We start from the raw sequence: 21,199 nt of genomic DNA on the forward strand, positions 1-21,199 counted from the left end.
ATAATTAAAATATCCTTCTTCCCAATTCTTTTTTTTTTTTTTTTCCCCAGGGATTATTCATTTTACTCTTTGGATGCCTCTGGGATCAGAAGGTAAGAACTATAACCGTTTCATGCTTCTAGAAAAGTCAAAGTGCTTGTGGCATATTGAACTCACGATGGCTTCTTTTAAACAACGGTAGGTCCAGGAAACCTTGTTAAAGAAGTTTTCACTGTCAAGATGGTCTTCACAGCACTCAAAGGTCAGTCTTTCCTTTTAGAGACTTTTGAAAACCTCTCTCTCCACACCCAGGTTTAGCATAGATTATTTCGATGTTTTTGCTTTGGACTTGATTCTGCCTATTAAGGTCAGCCACAGAACTACCATTAAGATGCTGTCCCACATCTTTTAGTAGGAATCGGATAGCACAGATAATACCAATTGGAGGTCGAAAATCAAAATTCACTGAGAAATAAGAAACTTCTGGGGAAATTTAAGGCACTAGAGAACACAACGTAAAGAATAACGATGAGTATATTTTCCGTAATTCGTTTTGGAAAGTAACCATTGCACTCAAACGTATTTGACTGTTATCACATGTCAGAAGATACCAAACCCTATCAAACAGCAAAACATGCATTTGAAAGTTATTTTCCTAAATCTGATGAGAGTCTAGTATTTCCAAGTGGCTTTCCTGCTTGATTTGTTTGAAGCAGAAATTCACGCTCTTCCAGGCTTTTTCATGCGAATGAGAGATGCAGACAATGACCACTAGTGGGCAGCAAATGAAACATCCTAGAGATAAAACAGAGCTTTGGTTTAACATTTGCTTTGTAACTGTCTTTCTTCTCTTTTTCAGTCAACATCCCTAGGTTCATCGACACCAGTATTTTCTATGAGTTCTCCCATATCAAGAAGATTTAACAATTTGTTTGGTAAAACAGGTATGTAGTGACCTCTAGGTCACTCCCTAGAGCACTTACTTTGGGTTGACTCAAACAAATTTGCCCTGATGGGGAATCTCACACCCCTACCTTCCCACTCCCCGCTTTACAACAATCACTGACAATGGCCTCATTTGGGCGCCGAGGTTAAATACAGGAACTTGCTTACATTTTCTCAAACCACCAGGAGGCTGGTACAGAGGGCAGCTAATAATAACTTAAGGATAACTTCAGTGGGCAGCTAATAATAACTTGAGGATAAAATTTGGAGAAGCTTGACAAGCCTGTGGAGAGCTGTCTGTCAAAACTCTATCAACTACAAAAAAGAGAACGGTGAATTGCTGGCCTTGTCAAACATGGAGTTCTTTGCTATTCATGCCTTTTTCTTTTTTTTAAGATTTTATTTATTTATTTATTTTTGCAAGAGACAGAGAGAAAAAGAAAGAGAATGTACAAGAAGGGGGGGAGGTGGAGGCAGGGAGGGGGTGGTGCAAAGGGAGAAAAGCAGGCTTCCCGCTGAGCAGGGAGCCAGATGCAGGACCCTGGGATCATGCCCCAAGCCAAAGGCAGACGCTTAACCGACTGAGCCACCCAGGTGCCCTCTTTGCTATTCATGTTAAATAGAAATAGGAAGGTCATGTTTATGGGCTCAGGTGTAGCAAAAAATAGATTTAAAAAGGTCTACTATAGGATCACATGCTGTGGGCTCCTTTCCCCCTTTTTATTTTCCTTTCCTTTTTCTTTCTTTCTTTCTTTCTTTCTTTTTTCTTTTTTTTTTTTTTTTGGAGTGTGCTTATTGTACACATTGATATTTACAAAACTGTGCATAAATGTAGGAGGAATCACCCAAGTTGTAGTCACTCCTATTCTATTAGGAATCAATCCCTACCTTGGAGGTATAAAATCAATAATGTTAATGACTTTGGGCAATGGGTCTCAGCTATGCTGGGAAATTGAAACCTCTGTCCACCATTCCCCTACCTCCAGGAAACTAAGTACCAGAATTGCTTCCAGCTTCTTGAAAATGAAACGGTCTCATAAAGGCAGGACCTAGAAATGTGTCAGTATTCCAGACTAAGGCTTTTCCTGTAAAATCAAATTCGGGGGCACCCGGATGGCTCAGTGGGTTAATAAGCCTCTGCCTTTAGCTCAGGTCATGATTTTAGGGTCCTGGGATTGAGCCCTGCATCGGGCTCTCTGCTCAGCGGGGAGCCTGCTTCCCCCCCCACCGCCCTGCCTGCCTCTCCACCTACTTGTGATCTCTCTCTCTGTCAAATAAATGCATAAAATCTTTAAAAAAAATCAAATTCAGAGAATGCCTATCAATTGTTAGAACTCCACAGGACTTGGTGTTTGGGGCTTCGATTTGATGCATTACTCATGAGAGTGGAGAGGCTTTCCTTTTGATGTTGAACGTCAGTGATTGGGCCTGCTGTGAAATGATCCGACCTTCAAGGGTAGAGGACTTGGCACTTGGCCGACACTGTCACTGGAACATGCCGACCATTTGCATCCAAGTGAAAACCCTACAGAATGGGTTTACTGAATCAGAATTACGCAATCTGAAGCCCAAAAAAATGTGCTCTTTTTTTTCTGAATCGGGCTGATCAAAGTTGGAGTTCAGGCTGTGTTCCTGAGGTCCCAGGGCCTGAGATTCCCAGTAACTGCCATTGGACGTTCTCTCCAGGGTCATTCATGCGGCTCCGTGTTGGCCTGCTTGAGGATCCCATAATCACTGTAACTTTGGTTTATGTTGTCAGCAGCCCCAAGGGGCCCCCCAGGCAGTGATGGAAACCTTGTTAGCAGTGGCAGCTCACCAATCTGATGGTAGGGTGGGCACCGTGTCCCTTCCTCACCCAGCACCCCGACCCCACTTGCCCATGCTCAGTCCCTGCCTCCTGCTGATGCCAGCCCATGTGTGACTGCTCCATGGCTGCCCCCACCACCCTGCTGCCCTGACCTCCACTTCTTCCCTGGTCCTGCTTTTTCTTCTCCTTTAATTTGCTACTTTCTTTCCTTTTCTGCCTTTCCTCCCCTCCCCTCCCCTTCCCCTCGCCTTCCATCTCAGCCCTTAGACCCCTCCCAGGAGCCTCCCCAAGTCATGCCCACCCAAGGGGACCAGGGAGCTTCCCTCACGCGATGTCCCCAGGCCCATGCATGTGGTGGCATGTGGAGGGCTGCCCATGTTCACATTTTCCCTGTCCTGTAGAAACCTGGCTGCTGGTTTGATGGGAAGTAGTTAGTGCTTGTCTTGTCGGCTGCCACGCATGCTTGAGAACGACGGCTGTTTGTTCTCTGGCCCTTCTGGGTCCTGGGAAGGGGGTGGACATGGGTTTGTTTCCAGGTATGGCAGAGCCTACCTGGCTCTCGAGCGAGAGCTCCCCTTGGGCCACATCGGGAAAGGCGCACGCCACCGTTATCATGAATTCTTGCACTTAAGCCTGAGCTGCTGCTCTGTTTTTCAGGAACATACAATGTTTCCACCCCAGAGACAAGCAGCTCATCCCTGGAAAACACATCCAGTGCTTACTCCTTGCTCAACTAAGAACAGGAAAATCGACCCGTGTGTGACTTCTTTAAAGGACAGTGGATATGCTCAGGAAAAAAAAAAAAAAAATCTTTTCAAAGCCATGGGTAAAATGTTTCCTCCCCAGGCTTTCTGGAGCAGATGCTGAAGAGACTCTCTCATTAGGGAAAAGAAGCTTTCTTTCCTAAAGACAGACTAAATGTAATTGTTAAGTTTATTTGCTGCCCCACCCCCACCACTTGTGTGATACTAAATGTGTACAGTATTTAAGTGAGACTCAAAACCCCTGAGGCCCAACTTCCCTGTATTGTAAAATAGAATTTCAAAGAGACATTTTTCCTTGTCATACGTTGGGCACAAAAATAAGCTTTGATTCAAATAATAAACACAAGGCTAGTACCTAGGAAATACTTCAGTGAACTCTCAGAAGGAAGGAAGGAAGGACACAGGAAAAAAGAAAAAAATAGAGAAAAAGAATAAGAACCACATTTTTAAAATTTCCATGTTAACATAATCATTCTGATACTGCAACATGGAGAATACAAAAATGGCTCAAAAACAGAAACTGAAATAAATCATGGAGAAAGTTTGGTAAAAAGTTTGAGAAAAAAAAAATTTTAAGGCAGTGGGAAGAGATTGGGAGGAAATTGTAACATCAGCATGCTTGCAAGTGGATAATAATATTTACAAGAAATGCATGGAAGAAGATGTAATTCTCCTGATGTTAAACGCACACAGACATATGCTGGTGCACGTGAAGGCTGGAGCTCAGGGCAGGGAGCAGGCAGAGGAAATGGGATAGCCACGCTTCACCATATCCAAGCAGATCCAACTGCTAGTTACATTTTCTACCATTTATCAGAAAAGCCTTACCTTTTGGTTTGTTCCACTTTCTGAAGGCAAAAAATATATATATTTTTATATCCATCACTTGCCAAATGTGACATATGGTGATCTAAATGTGATATATTGCACTGGAAACAGATCGCAACCGTTGTATATTGCATTTAACAGCTTTAACCAGGTACTTCTCTGTGCATCATAGGATAGATTTTCATAATCTTATGGCATTGTTTATCTATGTTGTTGCTACTGTGGATTTAGAGACCCTTGGTGTGTGGTCTAGCTCCCCATGTATTAGCTCTTTCAGTCCTTAAGTTCCAAGACCAATATACAGTAAGAGTTTTGTATTGTCTAATTTGTGTTCATTCCAACCACTTGGAAATCCTCTGAAATGAAATGTTACAGTTGGCTACTCTAGGCTCCCAATGACACTTGACCTTGATGAGTAGATGGTGGAGCTTTCCCTGAGGATTTGGCTGTCTGTGAATTACGTGCATGTGTGTGTGTGTGTGTTGCTTGTGGTATGTGCATTTCATAAAAATATAAATATTTATTAAAATTGTACCCATATTAAAGTTAAGCATGTGCTGTAGCCACGCAACCATACATTCCAAATTGAAGTCTGATCCCAGAGACACAGTGAAACGGAATAAAAATATGGGGCTACTCGGGGAATGTGGGCCGTGTGGTCTTCGTAAGGACTGAGAACCAGCAGGGATCCAACCATCAGGAAGGTGGACAGAAGAGGCTGCGATGTAGCAACCTTTTGTTCATTGAGTTTTGAACGAGTTTTCTTGTAACATTTTAACTCTTTAACATTTCTTCTTTTTATTTTTTATTTTAAATTCTACTTCTGCCTCTCTTTTCCTCAGGGAGAGAAGCAGGTGGGGCAGATAGAAGTCTTAATAATGTTTCAAATAAATGAACTGGTCATTTCGACACATTCACCAATGATGTAGACATCTACTCCCACGTTTGCCTGGAAATTGTCACAAAGGAAATGATGGAAGCTATAAAATTCTCCAGGGATGGTCAGCTTGGGGCAGAAATCAGTACCAAGGTGACAGAGCCGGAGGCTAGGTTGGAGGATCAATGGGATGAGAATTACAGGTTCGAGAGAGAATGGCTTTGATTGATATGGTTCCTGGAGTGATCTCAAGGATAACGAAGGCAAGGTTATATAGTACAGTGTGTGAGCCTGGCCATCGTGACATGATCGGCCAAAGAAAGTGAAGCCTTCAGGAGGAGCTCCAAGATGACAGTGGGAAAAGAAGCACTGACCTTCCAGCCATGACAGTAGGGATCCTTTGGGAATCATTGTGTTGTGAAGGAACCTCTATAATGGCAGGAACCTTCGCAGCATTCATAGGATGTGGGTTTGGCCCTTTGCCCACGTCCATTTACTGAGGCACGTTTCCTTACCCCCAACACACACGTGCGTGCACACACACACACACATATGAGCACATGGTTTCTAGCTTTCAAGCCACCACACCAGATCAAAATTCCAGAAAACCTATGAAAACAAAAACTTAGAGATGTACTCGCTCAACTGCAAGATAGTTTAACCACTGCTGTTTGCCAAGAATATCCTAAAAAAAAAAAAAAAACAATGGAATTCAATATTGTAAAAAGAGATCCATCCGTGAGTCTGTGAGGTCCGTGAAAGCAGGAGCCCTGCCTGGTCCTGTGTTCACAAGTTCTCCATCAACAATGACTGCAAGGATTTTAGCAGCAGATTTCTGAGGAAGAGGAGGAAGGAATGTCAGCTCTGATGGTGGTACAAAGTGAGATATATGGTCTGCCTGCTTGCAAAGTGCTCAGTGCTTCCCCATGTGCCTGACCTGTCAGTGGCCAAAACTTAACCTGCATTAAAGGGCCTTCTATTAAGTCAGTTCCTTGCAAAGGGATCTGTGCTAATGCTTCAGAGGTTGTGAGGTGAGAGTATTCACAAAGGAGCAACTAATCTGAGCTACAGAAATATTCTCTGAGAATATTGTTAAGTCCAGTGCGACACATCATGTCTTGAAGGAGTCGTGTTTGCCATCCTCCTCCCCATTTCTTATGGATGGAAAAAGAGATAAATAAGACCCATGGGGTTTTCAGAATATAAGTTGCTAAGGCCAGAAATTAAGAAACACTGGAAAATTCTAGTCTTTTGTCATTTGTGTAGAGAACTTCAGAAAGATCAGTGTAAGGAAGGTAAAAAAAAAAAAAGTGACATGGGGAAGAGAAAGAGCATAGCGACTGTCAGTGTAGATGCAGGGGAGGGAGTTATTCTGAGGTGAGAGGAGAAGAAAGTCACAACCATTGGAGAAGACAAAAGGAAACAAGTATGGTCCCAGAAATCCCGTGTAGATGGAAAGCATTTGATCTGTGGCACATGAAGGTGATGTCAGACAGAAATTGTGCACCCCAAAGAGAGCCATGACCCAAGCCAATGGAAGTCTGTTTCCCTGAGTGCCCAAAATAAAGGAGGGGCTTACAATGGATGTTATCTTTCTTATCTATTTTTTTTAAATGTCTACGAAAATAGTGTCTCATCATTTGACAGATGTTAGCTTTGGAATGAGAGGCTATAGATTTCTAAAAGTGTGACTTGGGATATGAAATCATGTCATCATAGTACGCCAGTGTACAGCTATGTGTCCTGTCCATGCTTATAACAATAAAATATCTAGTGAGATCTCATGAAGCTTTCTTTATATAAATTGTCTGCTCTTTTGTAACTAGGCCAGTGTTGCTGTTTCAGGCTTCCCTACCAGAAATCCAACCAGCATTTAACAGCATTCTTTAAACAGTGAATGGCTGTGCTGCTTCCGTTCTCCAGGCATAGTGGGGAGGGTGGGGGAGGGCAGGGGAACCAGAAGCTTCCAGCTGAGCTCCCTTGGTTAACAGTGCCAACATCTTTCCTCCTGCCATCCACACTCCCATGCACCATGTGAAGCCTGGAATGTTATAGGGGTTTGAAAGGAGGGACCTTGAAGCAACACTTTCAGGACCTAACTGTCCGGGAAACAAATAAACAGATATGTGTTCTAACATTTGTGTATGGCTTGGTTGGAATTTTCATGGACGGCTGAAAACAGAGCCCTGTGAGCTCTGCTAACCACAGATTCTTCCTGCAATGTGGGTCCATATTTCCTGTTTTCATATTCTATTGCTGGGTAACATGTTTCCACAAAACTTAGAGGCTTAAAACAGCACCCATTTATGATTGCATGGTTTCTGGGGGGTCAGAAGTCTGTGCATGGCTTCACTGGGTCCTCTGCTCAGGGTCTGGCGAGGTGGAACTCAGGCTGGCAGCTGTGGATTCATCTGAAAGCTGAGATCCCCATCCGAGCTCATTGGTTGTCGGGCAAAAGTCCATTCTTTGGAGGTAGAGGACAGAGGCGCTCAGCATCTAAAGGCCATCCCCTGCCATGTGGCCTTCTCTACAATGTTGTTCTTTGCTTTTTTAGATTCAGCAGCAGAAATTCTGTGCTGCTTTGAATCTCTGACTTCAGTTTCTGATCCTAAACTTTCTTTTAAAGGACTCACCTGATTAGGTCAGGCCCACCCAGGGTAATCACCCTGGATAATTCAGGTGATTCAAGGGCCTTGATTACATCAGCAGATTCCTTCACCTTTGCCATATAATATATTCTAGTCCTGGGAGTGACGTGGTTGCAGGTCCCGTCCACAGTGAATCGGGAGAGGATTATACAGGATATTTCATCAGATTGTTTAAATAAACAACATTAAGGACACAATGCTGCTCTGCAGATTCTGTCTGAGATGTTTGCTGTGACTTTGTGACCTGTAAACATTTCTTTATCCACAGCACTAACCACACGGAGAAGGGGCTCTCCGGCAGTACCACGAATAAACCCCGTGTGATGCAAATACTGTAGCCTTGAGTCTGTCTACTGACTATGCAAATGGGAAAGAAGTCACCTTTCCGAGGGGACGGCATCCAGCTCTGTGGGGATTCGGGGAAAGGGTACTATTTGGAGAAACCTAATTTGTTCAGCTGAAAAGAGGCCCCCCAAGGCCAGGGCCGAGGACCTTGCCCAGCCGTGGTGTGTGTCTGGGCTGCAGGTGTAGTCAGTCCAGGAGCTGATGGTCCCTGGATGTTCAGGCCAACAGATCAGAGACCGAAGCAGACAGGTGCCAGCCAGTCCTCTACACGTTGTACCTCTGACCGCCCCCTCCTTAAAAATAAAGTCAAAATGCTGGCTTCCCATGAAATGCTGCCACCGGCAGCCCACGGGTCATGCCCAATGCTGGGAAGGCTCCTCCCTAACAGACCCACACACCCCTCCTATTCTCACCTGGGTCGCAGGTCCAGTCCTTGTCTGGACTTTTCTGCTCTTTTGTGCTGTTTTTTTTTTTTTTCTTTGTAAGATAACATATACATCATTCAGAAGTGTATACTTTCTTCATATAAACAGGAAGAAAAGCGTGCTTCCCATGAATACTTTCTGTAACATGCATGCAGCTTTCTTTGAACTTTTCAGTGACTCCGGAGAAGCTGCATGGTCTAGAGGAACAAGAACGTGGGTCACAAGCTTTTAAATTTTGAGTGAGCCACATTAAAAAAAAGTAAATTGGTAAAACCAATTGCAATAATAATTCTATGTAACCAAGTATATCCAAAATATTACCATTTCCAGATGTAACTAACGTAAGCTTGCTAAAGAGACATTGTACACTCCTTCCTTTTTTTTTTTTTTGTACTAAGGGTTGGAATTCCAGTGTGTAGTTTACACAGACCAGACACCTCCATTGTCCAGCCACATTTCAAACGTTCAATAGCCACAGTTATCTAAAGACTACTGCATTGCACAACAGAGCTTTAAAGATTGTATTTATTTTTTGTTGGAGAGAGAGAGCACAAAAGGGGAGTGGCAGGCAGAGGGAGAAGCAGGCTCCCCACTGAGCAAGGAACCGGATGCGGGACTCGATCCCTGGATCCTGGGATCATGCCCTGAGTGGAAGGCAGACGCTTAACTGACTGAGGCACCCAGGTGCTGCCCATCAGAGCTTTAAAGTAACCATCAGAGGGAAATGCCTTCTGCCATTCTGCCTTCTGTGTACTGACAGCAGCGTTGGAGAATGAATTTAAAACAAGGCCTGTACCACTCCATCCTAGCTGGTCTGTGCAGAGGCCCTACACATACTGGGGGGTGGGGGAGAGTGAGTTGTGGGTAGAAATCCATAAGGCCCCAAATACCTCTCTTCCATATGACCCCCGCCAGTGCCGCCCCCCCAAGCTGGCCTGAAAGCCACACTGTTCAAAACTCTCCTCTGAGATTTCTGACAAGCATGGGGCATTTGCCCCCCCACCCCCGCAGAAATCACAGTTTTTCTGGAACAGCGAGCTGTTCCCAGGCCCCGAGGAGCTCTCTCGCAGCTGTCCCAGTCAAAGCGGAACCGACAGGGATCTCCAGGGGGCCCCTGAGCGACCGCGGGGGGCCAGCGCGGGGCTTTCCTCGCCCTGCCCGCCAGCTTCTCCTGAGGCTCGATCGCCACCTTGTGGTCATCGCGGGGAGCGCCGCCTCCGGGTCCCACCTTCAAGGAGGCAGGTGCTGACAGGCCGCTGATGTGCCTGGAGGGCGAAGTACAGGGAAGTAATTTGGTGCGAGGTGGGATGGAGACCTGCGAGATGACAGACACCAGGAATGCAAGGATCACCCTCACTCCCTACCTCCTGACACGTTTTAGGCTATGGTCCTTGCAGGAGACGAGGAAGCCAGAAAGCTTTGAGGAGGTACAGGGAGAGCGAACATGGCAGTCACAGAGTTCAAGTGTGCATGATGGATTTGCAGGGAGGTGTACCTTTCTGAGACAAACTTGTCAGGATAGCTCCCTCCTTCTGTTTCTTTCCTCCCTACTGACCGAATCTTATTTATGGAACCAAAGGCAAAGTTAAAAGCAGCCCCGTGCCATCACCTGGTTTCCCTATTCCAGAAGGAAGGTAGTTTGAGGAAACAAAACGGGTGCCTTCCATGTGTCCCAGGGCCTTAAACAGTTTCCCCATCAATGCACCTTCAAAAGGATGAACTGGGATGAACCCCTTCCCTATTCTAATTCATCCATGGGAAACTATTCCTGCCAAGCTGGGTTTTCATTTTTAGTTCGCTGGACCCGCAGCTGCCCCGGGGCTGTCTGATACACCAGCCCACCCTGAGGCCACCTGGGAAGTTTCTACTTGAGGCTCTGAACTCGCACTCAAGAGGACCTGCTGGCTTTGCCAGCCAAAGTGTGATCCAGAGAGACCCAGAAGAAGTAAACGGTACCCACAGCCAAGAAGGCTGATCCTTGGAGCAGGGGTACATGCTGACCTGCCTTATGTCATGGGCACACAGCTTCTGAACATGTGAGAATATCATATGATTTGGGATACTGCTCCTCCCCTCCCCCTCCCCCCAAAAATAGCTCTCTCACCTTCTCCCTTATATTGGACATGCATCTAATAGGAAACCAAATCTCAAAGGGAGATGAGGTTTACCATGCAAAAACTTCTGGGAGAGAGGTGCATAGCAAAGGAAATAAAATTCACCCTCCAGTGAAAATGGCTGATTGCTATGGCACTAGGCCAATATTTATTGAGCCTGTCCTAAACTCTTCATGCATATAATCTCCTTTAAGATTATATTTTAAGATTATATCAACCCAGGCTTGAGGAGATGCTCTTTTTTATTTTGCAGATGAATAAACCAAGCACAGAGAAGTTAACAACTTGCCCAGGGTCATGTAGCTCAGGAATGGTAGATCTAGCCAGGTGCCAAGTGCAGACAGTCTGACCTGGAATATGGGCATGTCCCCACCTCACTCTGTCCCTCTTCATTCAGCCTGATGCAGGTATCCTCCGATGGCTCGGGGAGGGGGGCAGTTCTGGGTACCCAGACTGAGAGAGGGAGAACACAGCCATGGGAAGGGTAGAGAAGGTAAACTGTCTCCACCTTTAGTGTCACTTTATGATGGCACATAGGGGCAACCCGGAACACAGTGGCCGGTCCTCTGGGCCCTCTTGGGGGTTGGCCCCCTTCCCTCTTCAGTCTCTGATGGAGCATGAAAGGACTCCCACCGTGTTGCTTTAGTGAAAGTAGATCTCACATTAGCCGCCTACTTGACCCACAAATGGAGCAGCCTGATGGCACCTGCCATTTTTATCCTTCATCTTCATTCAAATGAGTTTTCACAAGGTTCCCATCGCCCGTGGATGTACTTTTCCTCTTGCTGGAAGTCTACCGAGCATTCTCACAGGATGTCATTCTCACTTGGATGTCATTAAAACACGCACGAGAAAACTAGGAGTTCTCTGAAACGACATATGTGTCTAGCGTGGTGTTTAAGCACAAGTGAGGAATTCAGGCATTCGTCCTACGCAGCTTGGCTACGTGGTGATGGCCGTGGTGAGTGCAGACAGTGGAGCAGCTGATCTACTAAGAGAGTTATCTGGGCATTTTGCTTCTTTCTGCACGGGCCAGAGCATCGTGCCTTTTCCAGCACTGACTGACAGCCAGCTGAGGGAGTAGAGAGTGGTGAGCCCAGTTTTCTATTTTCCTTTAACTCTCTTGACCAGACAGAAATCTTGAAATGTTACTGATGATTTCCGCTGAGCTGCTGAGTCATGCTTGGGTCAAACTGACATAAATCTGTCTAGGCCTGAGGGAATCTGTGTCCCACACGAGGCCATGTCTCAGTCCATGCTGGGGCTGCAGAACCAGCTCTGGGCCAAATTGTGAAAGGTGGAGAGAAGTGGGCCTTGTCTTCACTACTTTCCGACCTTTAGGTCTATCTCTTACATACAGCAATATGCACATACGTGCGCCTGCACACACACAGACACACACACAGATATACACACAGACACACACACATACTCATACCCAAGAACCCTGTTGGGGTGCCTCATCCATGTCAAATCTCTTCTGTCATTTCTTTTTTTATTTTTATTTTTATTTAAAACCAATTAATAGAGAGCATGTTATTAATTTCAGTGGCAGATTTCAGTGCTTCATCAGTTGCGTATAACACCGAGTGCTCATGCCATCATGTGCCCTCCTAAATGCTCGTCACCCAGTAACCCCGTCCTCCCACCTCCTTCCCCTCCAGCGACCCTCAGTTTATTTCCTATGATTAAGAGTCTCTTGAGACACCTGGGTGGCTCAGTCCCTTACGCAACTGCCTTCTGCTCAGGTCATGATCCCCAGGTCCTGGGATTGAGCCCCGCATCAGGCTCCCTGCTCAATGGGAAGCCTGCTTCTCCGTCTCCCTCTGCTGTTCCATCTGCTTGTGCTCTCTCTCGCTCACTCTCTCTCTGACAAAGAAATCAAATCTTTTAAAAATAAATAAATAATAAATAATAATAACAAAAAAAGAGTCTCTTATGGTTTGCCTCCCTCTCTGATTTCATCTTATTTTATTTTTCCTTCCTTCCCCATGTTCATCTGTTTTGTTTCTTAAATTCCACATATGAATGAAATCATATAATATCTGTTTTTCTCTGATTGACTTATTTTGCTTAGCATAATGCCCTCTATTTCCACCCACATTGTCGTAAATGGTAAGATTTCGTTCTTTTTGATGGCTGAGTAGTACTTCATTGTATGTATATAAGACATCTTCTTTATCCATTCACCCATCAAAGGACATCTGGGCTCTTTCCATAGTTTGGTTACTGTGGACATTGCTGCTGTAAACATTGGACTGCATGTGTCTCTTTGAATCACTATGATTGTATCCTTTGGATAAATACCTAGAAGTGCAATTGCTGGGTGGTAGGGTAGCTCTATTTTTAACATCTTGAGGAACCTCCATACTGTTTTCCAGAGTGGCTGTACCAGCTTGCATTCCCACCAACAGCGTAAGAGGGTTCCCATTTCTCCACATCTTTGCCAGCAATTGTCATTTCCTGTCTTGTTAATGTTAGCCATTCTGACAGGTGTGAGGTGCTATCTCGTTGTGGTTTTGCTTTGAATTTCCCTGTCTTCTGTCATTGCTTGTGCATCAGTACTCATAAGAGATTGCTACCATCCCGTCCCAGCATCTCCCATCCCCCACCCATTAGGGTTTGTGATCATTTGCGAACAGTACTCATAGCTAAACACAATACCTGTCTTTGAAAACTAATTTTGCTTGAAGATTTTGGTAAAAAAATATTATGTTTATATAAATAGCATGGGAAAGCCATTTTAGCCATATTCATAAATACGTGGAAATGTGAGTAGGTGGCCAATTAGATATTACAAATGATATTTGTAATAAAGAAAACCAAGCAAAAAAGATCTTCCCATCACATTCGATGTCCCACCCCCCAAACCACTCACTGGTCTTAGTAAACCTCTCTGGTAGCCAAAAGGGGACAATAGAGTCTCCATCTAAATGGACTTTGGAGCTGACTGAAGCACTCAGTCCCTCTAGAATATGCTCACTTTACTCAAATATCTGATTAGAACTTCCCCAGGTCTGCCTCAAGCCATGAGATGAATGACGTAATTCATCAGGAAGAAGGAGCTGGAAAAGAGAAAGTGTTCGACTGGCTGTAATTTGCTTGCAGAGATGCGTCAGTATACTACACTGGACACGGTATCCAGGTCCACCGTAACACAGAGGTGGAGGAGGTTAGATGCTTGTCGAAGGAGTTGGCAACGTTCCCACGGTCCTTAGTACTGAGGCACCCTAAATTAAAGTCTGTGTGGCAGAAATATCCAAAGTAAAAACTTTTCAACATTACTATCCCGGGAACGCCTGGGTGGCTCAGTTGGCTGAGCAACTGCCTTCAGCTCAGGTCATGTTCATGGAGTCCTGGGATCGAGTCCCGCATCAGGCTCCCTGCTCTGCAGGGCGTCTGCTTCTCCGTCTGAGCCTTCTCCTCTCATGCTCTCATTCTCGCTCATTCTCTCTCTCTCAAATAAATAAATAAAATCTTAAAAAGCATATATTGCTATCCCAAACCACAGCAGTGGGTTTTCCTTAGTTTAAAGGATGCTAGAAACCATCTTTGCATTAGTAACCTGGGATTCTCAAACAGCTCTAGGTACAGCACGCCAGCAGGCCCAGTGAACTAACTTTGGAGTGGAATCTTGGATTACAGCTCGATTTGGTTCTCACCTCCCTCACTTGCTAGAACATTCCATTGGCCAATCCAGTTGGGCAGGTGGTTCTCAACCAGGATGACTTAACTCCCCCCGCCCAGAGACATTTGGCAACATCTAGAGACATTTTTAATTTTTGTAATCAGGGAGGTGGCACTGCTGGCATCTCGTGGACAGAGGCCAGGATGCTGCTAACATCCTACAGGGTACAGCGCAGCGATCATGAAAAAGAATATCTCATTCAAAATGTCAGTAATGCCCAGGATGAGAGACCCTGGGGTAGCCGATTGTCTCTTCCTGGCTGCCAGATTATTCGGTTGCATGTGACTAGAGTGAACATTTAATCCAAGATGTTTGTTGGAAAGCAAAATCACAGAGCAGAGAGTGTCCTACATTTACAAAATAGGTTTGGTGACTTTTGTGGGGCTTGATAGATAATAAATATGTTAATGTTCACTGTGGCCTTTGGGGTAGAGGGTAGGGGTCTTACCCACTTCTACTATCACAGGCTCCAGATAGTACCAAAGAACTTGACATTAGAGAATGGCCAGATTGGCTCAGGCCAGTTCACAGAAGGAAACAAGACAGAGGAGGAAAGGGGGAAGGAAGGTATGGTTGGGGGAGGATTGTGAGACATTTTTCAGACTTTCAAATACTCTAACTCCTTCCCACTATGCTGACCCACTATGTTGACCCAGGAAACAAGCACCCAGATGCAGAGAAAATTTCTTGCTTTTTCACGTCACTCATCTAAATCTCAAATACCACAATACCTAGAGATGATGTAATGGGTATTTCTCTGTCTCTCTCCCAACAAGAACGTCTACTTTTCCATCACCACCTCAACACCTCAAAAGAAAAAAGTATCTGCTAATTCTCCTGGAATGACTGAGAACTTGAGGCTCAAAGAAAAGCTGAGTGCGATGTCCCATCTATGATGTGATAGGTTCTTAATCAATCAATCAACAGAAATGCCCATCAGTCATCAACAGAGTTGCACGTGGGTAGTGGGTGTGTTGCTGGATCTGAGAACCTGCAGAGAAATAGCAAAATATTTAGCCCTCAGTCTGGTACCTTCTTATCATTGTTTTGACTTGCTGTTTTAATTTAGAGTACTAGATCAAAATCCTAGATTACCCTTGATATTTGAGCTTCTGCTGCTTCCAGAGAGAACTCATGTGTACAAGCAGTGTTGTCTTTGGCTTGGAAGGGGGGGCTCTCCCTTTGAACTAGACCACATCTAAGTCAGGCAGAGCCCAGAGCACATTTCTTTCTAATAAAACTAAGGAAAACAACAATAGTATTTACAGCCCAGAGCCTGGAGTTCCCTTCTACAGTGAGACAGTGCGAGATTGTGGAGGCCACAACCTTCTCCAGGCCTAGCTGGGAAGACAGTGTGGGCTTATAGGCTGTGAGGCCCATGGAGAAAAACTGGTCTATTTTCAATTTGGTCTTGGAAGACAGAAGTCTAGCCTGGGGCCTGGATAGTGTCTCGTGTAGTCTGAAAATTGAACAGTAACATTTGCATGCTCTAAAATATGTTCTTACCCACTACCCCATTTTATTACTCTACAACTCCGGACGTGTTAAAGTGGGGTGGGAGGAGGTGGCTATTACTTTCATTTGACAGATTAGAGAACTATGACCAAGAGCTTATGTGATTTTACAAAAATTGCTCAGTTGGTTGGATGTGCCTGTCTGGCCTACTTGACTTCCAAACCCATTTTCCACTGGAGCAGGTGGTGCCCTCAACCAGCCCTCCAGGGGATACCGGTGACCTCAGGCCAGAGAGTCGGGCCCCGAGGGGTGCTGTTTGCACCTGTTACAAAATCTCCTCACACCTTCACATGCAACAGTCTTTTTAACCCATCATGTTGTTTCCAGAATGGCCATAAAGTGTGTACTTGGGAAGCTGGTACCCTTAAGGCTGGGGCTACTCAGGCTCCTTGAAACATTTTCTTTTATTTATTTTTTTAGAAGATTTTATTTATTTATTTGACACAGAGAGAGATCTCAAGTAGCCAGAAAGGCAGGAAGAGGGGGAGAGGGAAGCAGGCTCCCTGCTGAGCAGAGAGCCCGATGCGGGGCTTGATTCCAGGACCCTGAGATCATGACCTGAGCTGAAGGCAGAGGCTTAACCCACTGAGCCACCCAGGCACCCCGAAACCTTTTCTTTTATTAAACATCCAGAGCCATCTCTCTGTGGAGCTTGTACTGACCAGATTTCCTTTGACTTGATCTATCTTGGAAACTTCTTGCCCCAAATAGTTTTATCTCCTTAGGAACTGTGGAAAGAAAGTGTGTCTAAAGCTACTTCTTTGAAACTTTCTTCTACTAGCTCCTGTCAGTGTGCTAATAAAATAATCTTCTACATGAATAGTATGTAAAATATGCTTTAGACTTAAAAAGATCTGAGGAAGAGCTTTGGACAGCTCTCCCTCTACACACACACACACACACACACACACACACACAATGCTGGACACACAGAAGGTACCGACTAAATATTTATTGAATTTATAAATATTTGAAGACCTATATTTAGAATCAGAGGAAAAGGAGATCAAATGTCTGAAAGTGCAGCTGTAAGTAGGAATCTTTCCTCTAACACATAAGCCCTTAAAGAATACTATCATGGGGGCACCTGCATGGCTCAGTGGGTTAAAGCCTCTGCTTTCTGCTCAGGTCATGGTCTCAGGGTCCTGGGATCAAGCCCCGCATCGGGCTCTCTGCTCAGCAGGGAGCCTGCTTCCTCCTCTCTCTCTCTGCCTGCCTCTCTGCTTACTTACAATCTCTGTCTGTCAAATGAATAAATAAAATCTTAAAAAAAAAAAAGAATACTATCGTGTCTGATGCAAAAAGAAGTATTCAATTTTAATATAAACAGCATGCAGGTTTCATCACATATATTTTATTTGCAGTGAAAATGAGAGTTTCTATAACTTAGTTCTTCATTCATTATCAGTTCATTCATTCACATTTTTTTGAGTTCTCACGATGGGCCAGCCAGGCACATGTCCGGGCATTAGAGCAAACATGGTAAATTCAGGCCCGCCCACATGGAGTTTACAGTCGGTGGGAAAGACGGTCGATTAAACAAGGGATTGACAATGAAGTGTAATGAGGACTGTCCCAGGCCACATGAGCTACATTTGGAGCACAGAGCAGGGTAACAGAACCATGTGAGGATGGGCAGGAGGTAGTGTGGGCAGAATAACCAGAATGATAACACAGGAGGCTGGAGGCCGCGGTCCTTGGAGGCCTATTCAAAGCAGAGCTGACGAAAAACGTCCCAGTCTACACTGAGGCCCAGAAAGGAAGGTCTGAGTAGAGAAGGTGCTTCTGTGATCTGGCCGAGGTCAGCAGGCAGGTCACTGCCTTGCCCTTTGGGAAAGCATGGAGATGATTGCGAAAGTCAGGAAGATCACGCCGGCCGTGCCCCCGATCAGCAGGCCTAGGACGCTGCCGTGCACTTGCATGGCTTGGCAGCGCTCCCCCGTGTAGAAGAAGGCATGACTGGAGACACACCTGGGGGGACAGGACACAAGAGGAGTGTGGGACACACCTGAGCCTCGAGCACTCTGTAGAGGCCAGCACCAACTGCCACAGTGGCAGGGGACATGGAGTCAGTGGCCCCATATGCCTGGCCCCATTCCAAAGGCTTTGTATGAGTCAATTCAATCTTGCAACAGCCCGAGGAGGGGGCGCTTATTACCCTTGTCATATCCTCATTTTGCAGAGAGGTTAAATCACGTGCTCAAGGTCACAGGGTTATTCAGCGTTTCACACTTGACGTCTAATCTCTGGAAGCCTGTCTCCAGACCAGGTGCCCTGGCCTGAGTGCGAGGCTCAGGAGGAAGTTTTGGGGCATTTAAAGAACGTGTGGCCCCCACCACTTCGGACTGAAAGTTACAAGGGAAATTCTCCAGATAAGAGTCTGACCCCGAGCATCATTTGGAGCTTGAGAACTTCCAGATGGTATCAATTAAAATGTTGCTGTAAGGTGAGGATCCTGCCATCTATCTCCTAGGCCACCCCGAAATCTGTGAGATCCTGAGCACACTGTCTCCTGCCCTGTTTGGTACACAGACCCACAGAAGCCACACCTTGGGTTTGCTTGTTTGTGTTTTAATGTCATTCGGTGGAGAGATCAACTAATGTCAGACCCAAGGCATGGAGGGTGATGTTTCCTCGCTTCTGGGGCAATGGCAGCCTTTGCTTCAAACAACATTCTCATCACAAGTCTAACCACTGAGCCGAATGTGACAGAAGTAAAAAAGCTACTCCTTTTACTCATTCTGGCACTATTTTACCTCCCTCATCACTAGCCTAGACATCAGCTTCTTTTTTTTTTTTTTTTTTAAGATTTTATTTATTTATGAGAGAGAGAGAGAGAGCGAGCACAGGCAGACAGAATGGCAGGCAGAGGCAGAGGGAGAAGCAGGCTCCCTGCAGAGCAAGGAGCCCGATGTGGGACTCGATCCCAGGACACCGGGATCATGACCTGAGCCGAAGGCAGCTGCTCAACCAACTGAGCCACCCAGGCGTCCCTAGACATCAGCTTCTTAAAAGTCAGTGTGTAATAGGGGCTTCTGGGTGGCTTGGTCAGTTAAACATCTGTGTTCCTCTCAGGTCTTGATCCCAGGGTCCTCGGATCAATTCCTGCATTGGGCCCCCTGCACAGTGGGGGGGTCTGCTTCTCCCTATCCCTCTGCTGCCCCCCCCCAGCTTGTGCATGTGCTCTCTCTTTCTGTCAAAAGAATCAATAAAATCTTTTTTAAAAAATCAGCTCATAATAACAAGTTTGTTCAATATTTCTCTGGCCTAGTCCCCTCCAAAACACAGTTTAATGATATTCTCAAGGATTCCCTTAGAGGAGCTTATCCCGCACACTGCAGGTTTATGGAAAAGGGATGATTTGGCTGAGTAAAGGGTGATACACAAGTGGGAACCACAGCCTTCCTTACTCTGAGGGTAAAGCCAGCTGGGACACAGATGGAAATCTAGTATCCAAGACCCCATCAGCTGAGAAGCACAGACCCACGGCTGTGGAACCCTCACGAAACAACGAGGGCATTCTCCAATAAAAGAAACCAGCACTCTTTGGAAAAGTGGTCTATTCCTGGGACATGGAAAACAAAAGATAAGCCTAGAGTATCCTGTGGTGCCAGAAAGTAAGACAGTTCACAAAACAGGGAGCGGGTGCTGAGATAGCACAGGAGCCAATCTAGAAGAACCCCCAAAGGTCAAGGCCAGGACGCCATGAGCAGCAAAGGCAAGACTGGCATTATGGAACTATGGCCCAGAGAAGAAAGTAAACATTTATGTGCCCTTCGTGATATAACTAATGAGTTGCATGAATGAATCGGGAGGAGTGGACCCTTATTCTTTCCAGCAGAACTTCACTTACTGAACACAGAGGGAGTGGGGGAGATGGAAAATCACGCCTGGACTATTTCAGGGCGATTGTGGCAACAGGTCCACCAATGGACGATGACATTAGCAGGTGAGGATTCTAGAAAAAGCAGAATGCTTGCATGGTCTCTGAATGTCTCTCTGAAGACATGTCTTAACAGCAGAGTGAGGAACAGACACCCCGTGGCCTGGAAATCAAGGTCACAATCACCAGTCGTAACTCCTTGGACATCACGTGCCCCTCATATGGCCCACCAAGAAAGGGTGTACCTCATCTTTGCTCTTCTTGCCAAAAATGTACGATCTCAATATAATCATGAGAAAACATTAGACACACCCAAATGGAGGAGCAATTTACAAAATAACTGAGCAGGACTCTTCAAAAGTGTCAAGTTAGTGAAAGAGGGGGAAGACTGAGGGGTTGTCCCACCATGAAGGAGGTTAAAGAGACATTAAACTGAATATAAGGAGGGACCCTGAATTAGATCCCAGAACAAAAAAAGGACATTGGTGAAAAGAGTGGAGAGATCTGAATGAGGTCTGTGGTTTAGCAAATGCTATTGATAATTGCATTTAGTTGCACTAATGCTCATTTCTCGGCTTTGCTAATTTTGCTACGGTTGTGTAAGATGTGAACATTTGTGAATGGGAGGGTCTGCAGTGTTTTTGCAAATGTACCTGTAAATCTAAAATCATTTCAACATAAAGCTTAAAAAAGAAGAAACAGGGGCGCCTGGGTGGCTTAATGGGTTAAAGCCTCTGCCTTCGGCTCAGGTCATGATCCCAGGGTCCTGGGATAGAGCCCCACATGGGGCTCTCTGCTCAGCAGGGAGCCTGCTTCCTCCTCTCTCTCTGCCTGCCTCTCTGCCTACTTATGATCTCTGTCTGTCAAATAAATAAGATCTTAAAAAAAAAAAAAAAAGAGAAGAAACAAAGTGGAGATCGAAAAGGACTCTGAAGAAACATAGGTCTTTTGAGCCAAGAAGGCCAGTCGCTACCTCTGCCGTTATTTTGCCACATGAAACTGATGCTTTCAACATGTATATCCTTTTATGAAATATTTTATGCAAACAACAAACATTATAAAAAGAAATATTAAATCTAGCAGACTGTACCTACAGACATGGATGCAAGTCTCAGCTCTGGTATTTGCCATCTGGGAAATGTTAGTCTTATTATTTAGCCTCTCTAAGCTTCAACTTCTTTATGTGCCAAATGGGGAGAACAAGGGTCCTTATGTCACAGGGTGGTCGTGAGGAATAACTTGGATCATGCATGTGTACTGATCAGGAAAGTACATGACCTATATAGCAAGCTGTCAAAAACTATCAGATATTCGTATTACTATTATTGAAAACATAACTATAATCATAGTGCAACAGAACAAATAGACAATAGAAATAATA

The 21,199-nt window shown here is 45.2% G+C and overlaps 2 protein-coding genes across 8 annotated transcripts in view; one reads left to right on the forward strand and one right to left on the reverse strand.

The window, feature by feature from the left end:
• The window catches only part of ADGRF5 (adhesion G protein-coupled receptor F5), a 94,754-nt gene extending 90,706 nt beyond the window's left edge, over nucleotides 1-4,048 (forward strand). For 6 of the 7 annotated variants that reach the window (XM_032861985.1, XM_032861984.1, XM_032861986.1 and 3 more), the window contains 4 exons: nucleotides 51-92; nucleotides 182-241; nucleotides 839-923; nucleotides 3,389-4,048. In XM_032861985.1, the coding sequence (XP_032717876.1) occupies nucleotides 51-92; nucleotides 182-241; nucleotides 839-923; nucleotides 3,389-3,468 (267 nt within the window). In that variant the 3' untranslated portion in view covers nucleotides 3,469-4,048. Of the gene's footprint in view, nucleotides 1-50; nucleotides 93-181; nucleotides 242-838; nucleotides 924-2,683; nucleotides 2,751-3,388 lie in introns of all 7 variants that reach the window. The other variant, XM_032861987.1, reaches the window with a different exon arrangement.
• Nucleotides 4,049-17,689: 13,641 nt separating this feature from the next.
• Nucleotides 17,690-21,199, reverse strand: part of MEP1A (meprin A subunit alpha) — a 36,765-nt gene continuing 33,255 nt past the window's right edge. Inside the window, exon 14 of the mRNA XM_032861991.1 lies at nucleotides 17,690-17,906. Within this exon, the coding sequence (XP_032717882.1) occupies nucleotides 17,750-17,906 (157 nt within the window). The 3' untranslated portion in view covers nucleotides 17,690-17,749. The remainder of the gene's footprint in view (nucleotides 17,907-21,199) is intronic.

Source organism: Lontra canadensis, unplaced genomic scaffold (assembly GCF_010015895.1).
Source record: "Lontra canadensis isolate GAN:19392208 unplaced genomic scaffold, GSC_riverotter_1.0 scaffold23, whole genome shotgun sequence".
Classification (NCBI taxonomy): Eukaryota; Metazoa; Chordata; class Mammalia; order Carnivora; family Mustelidae; genus Lontra; species Lontra canadensis.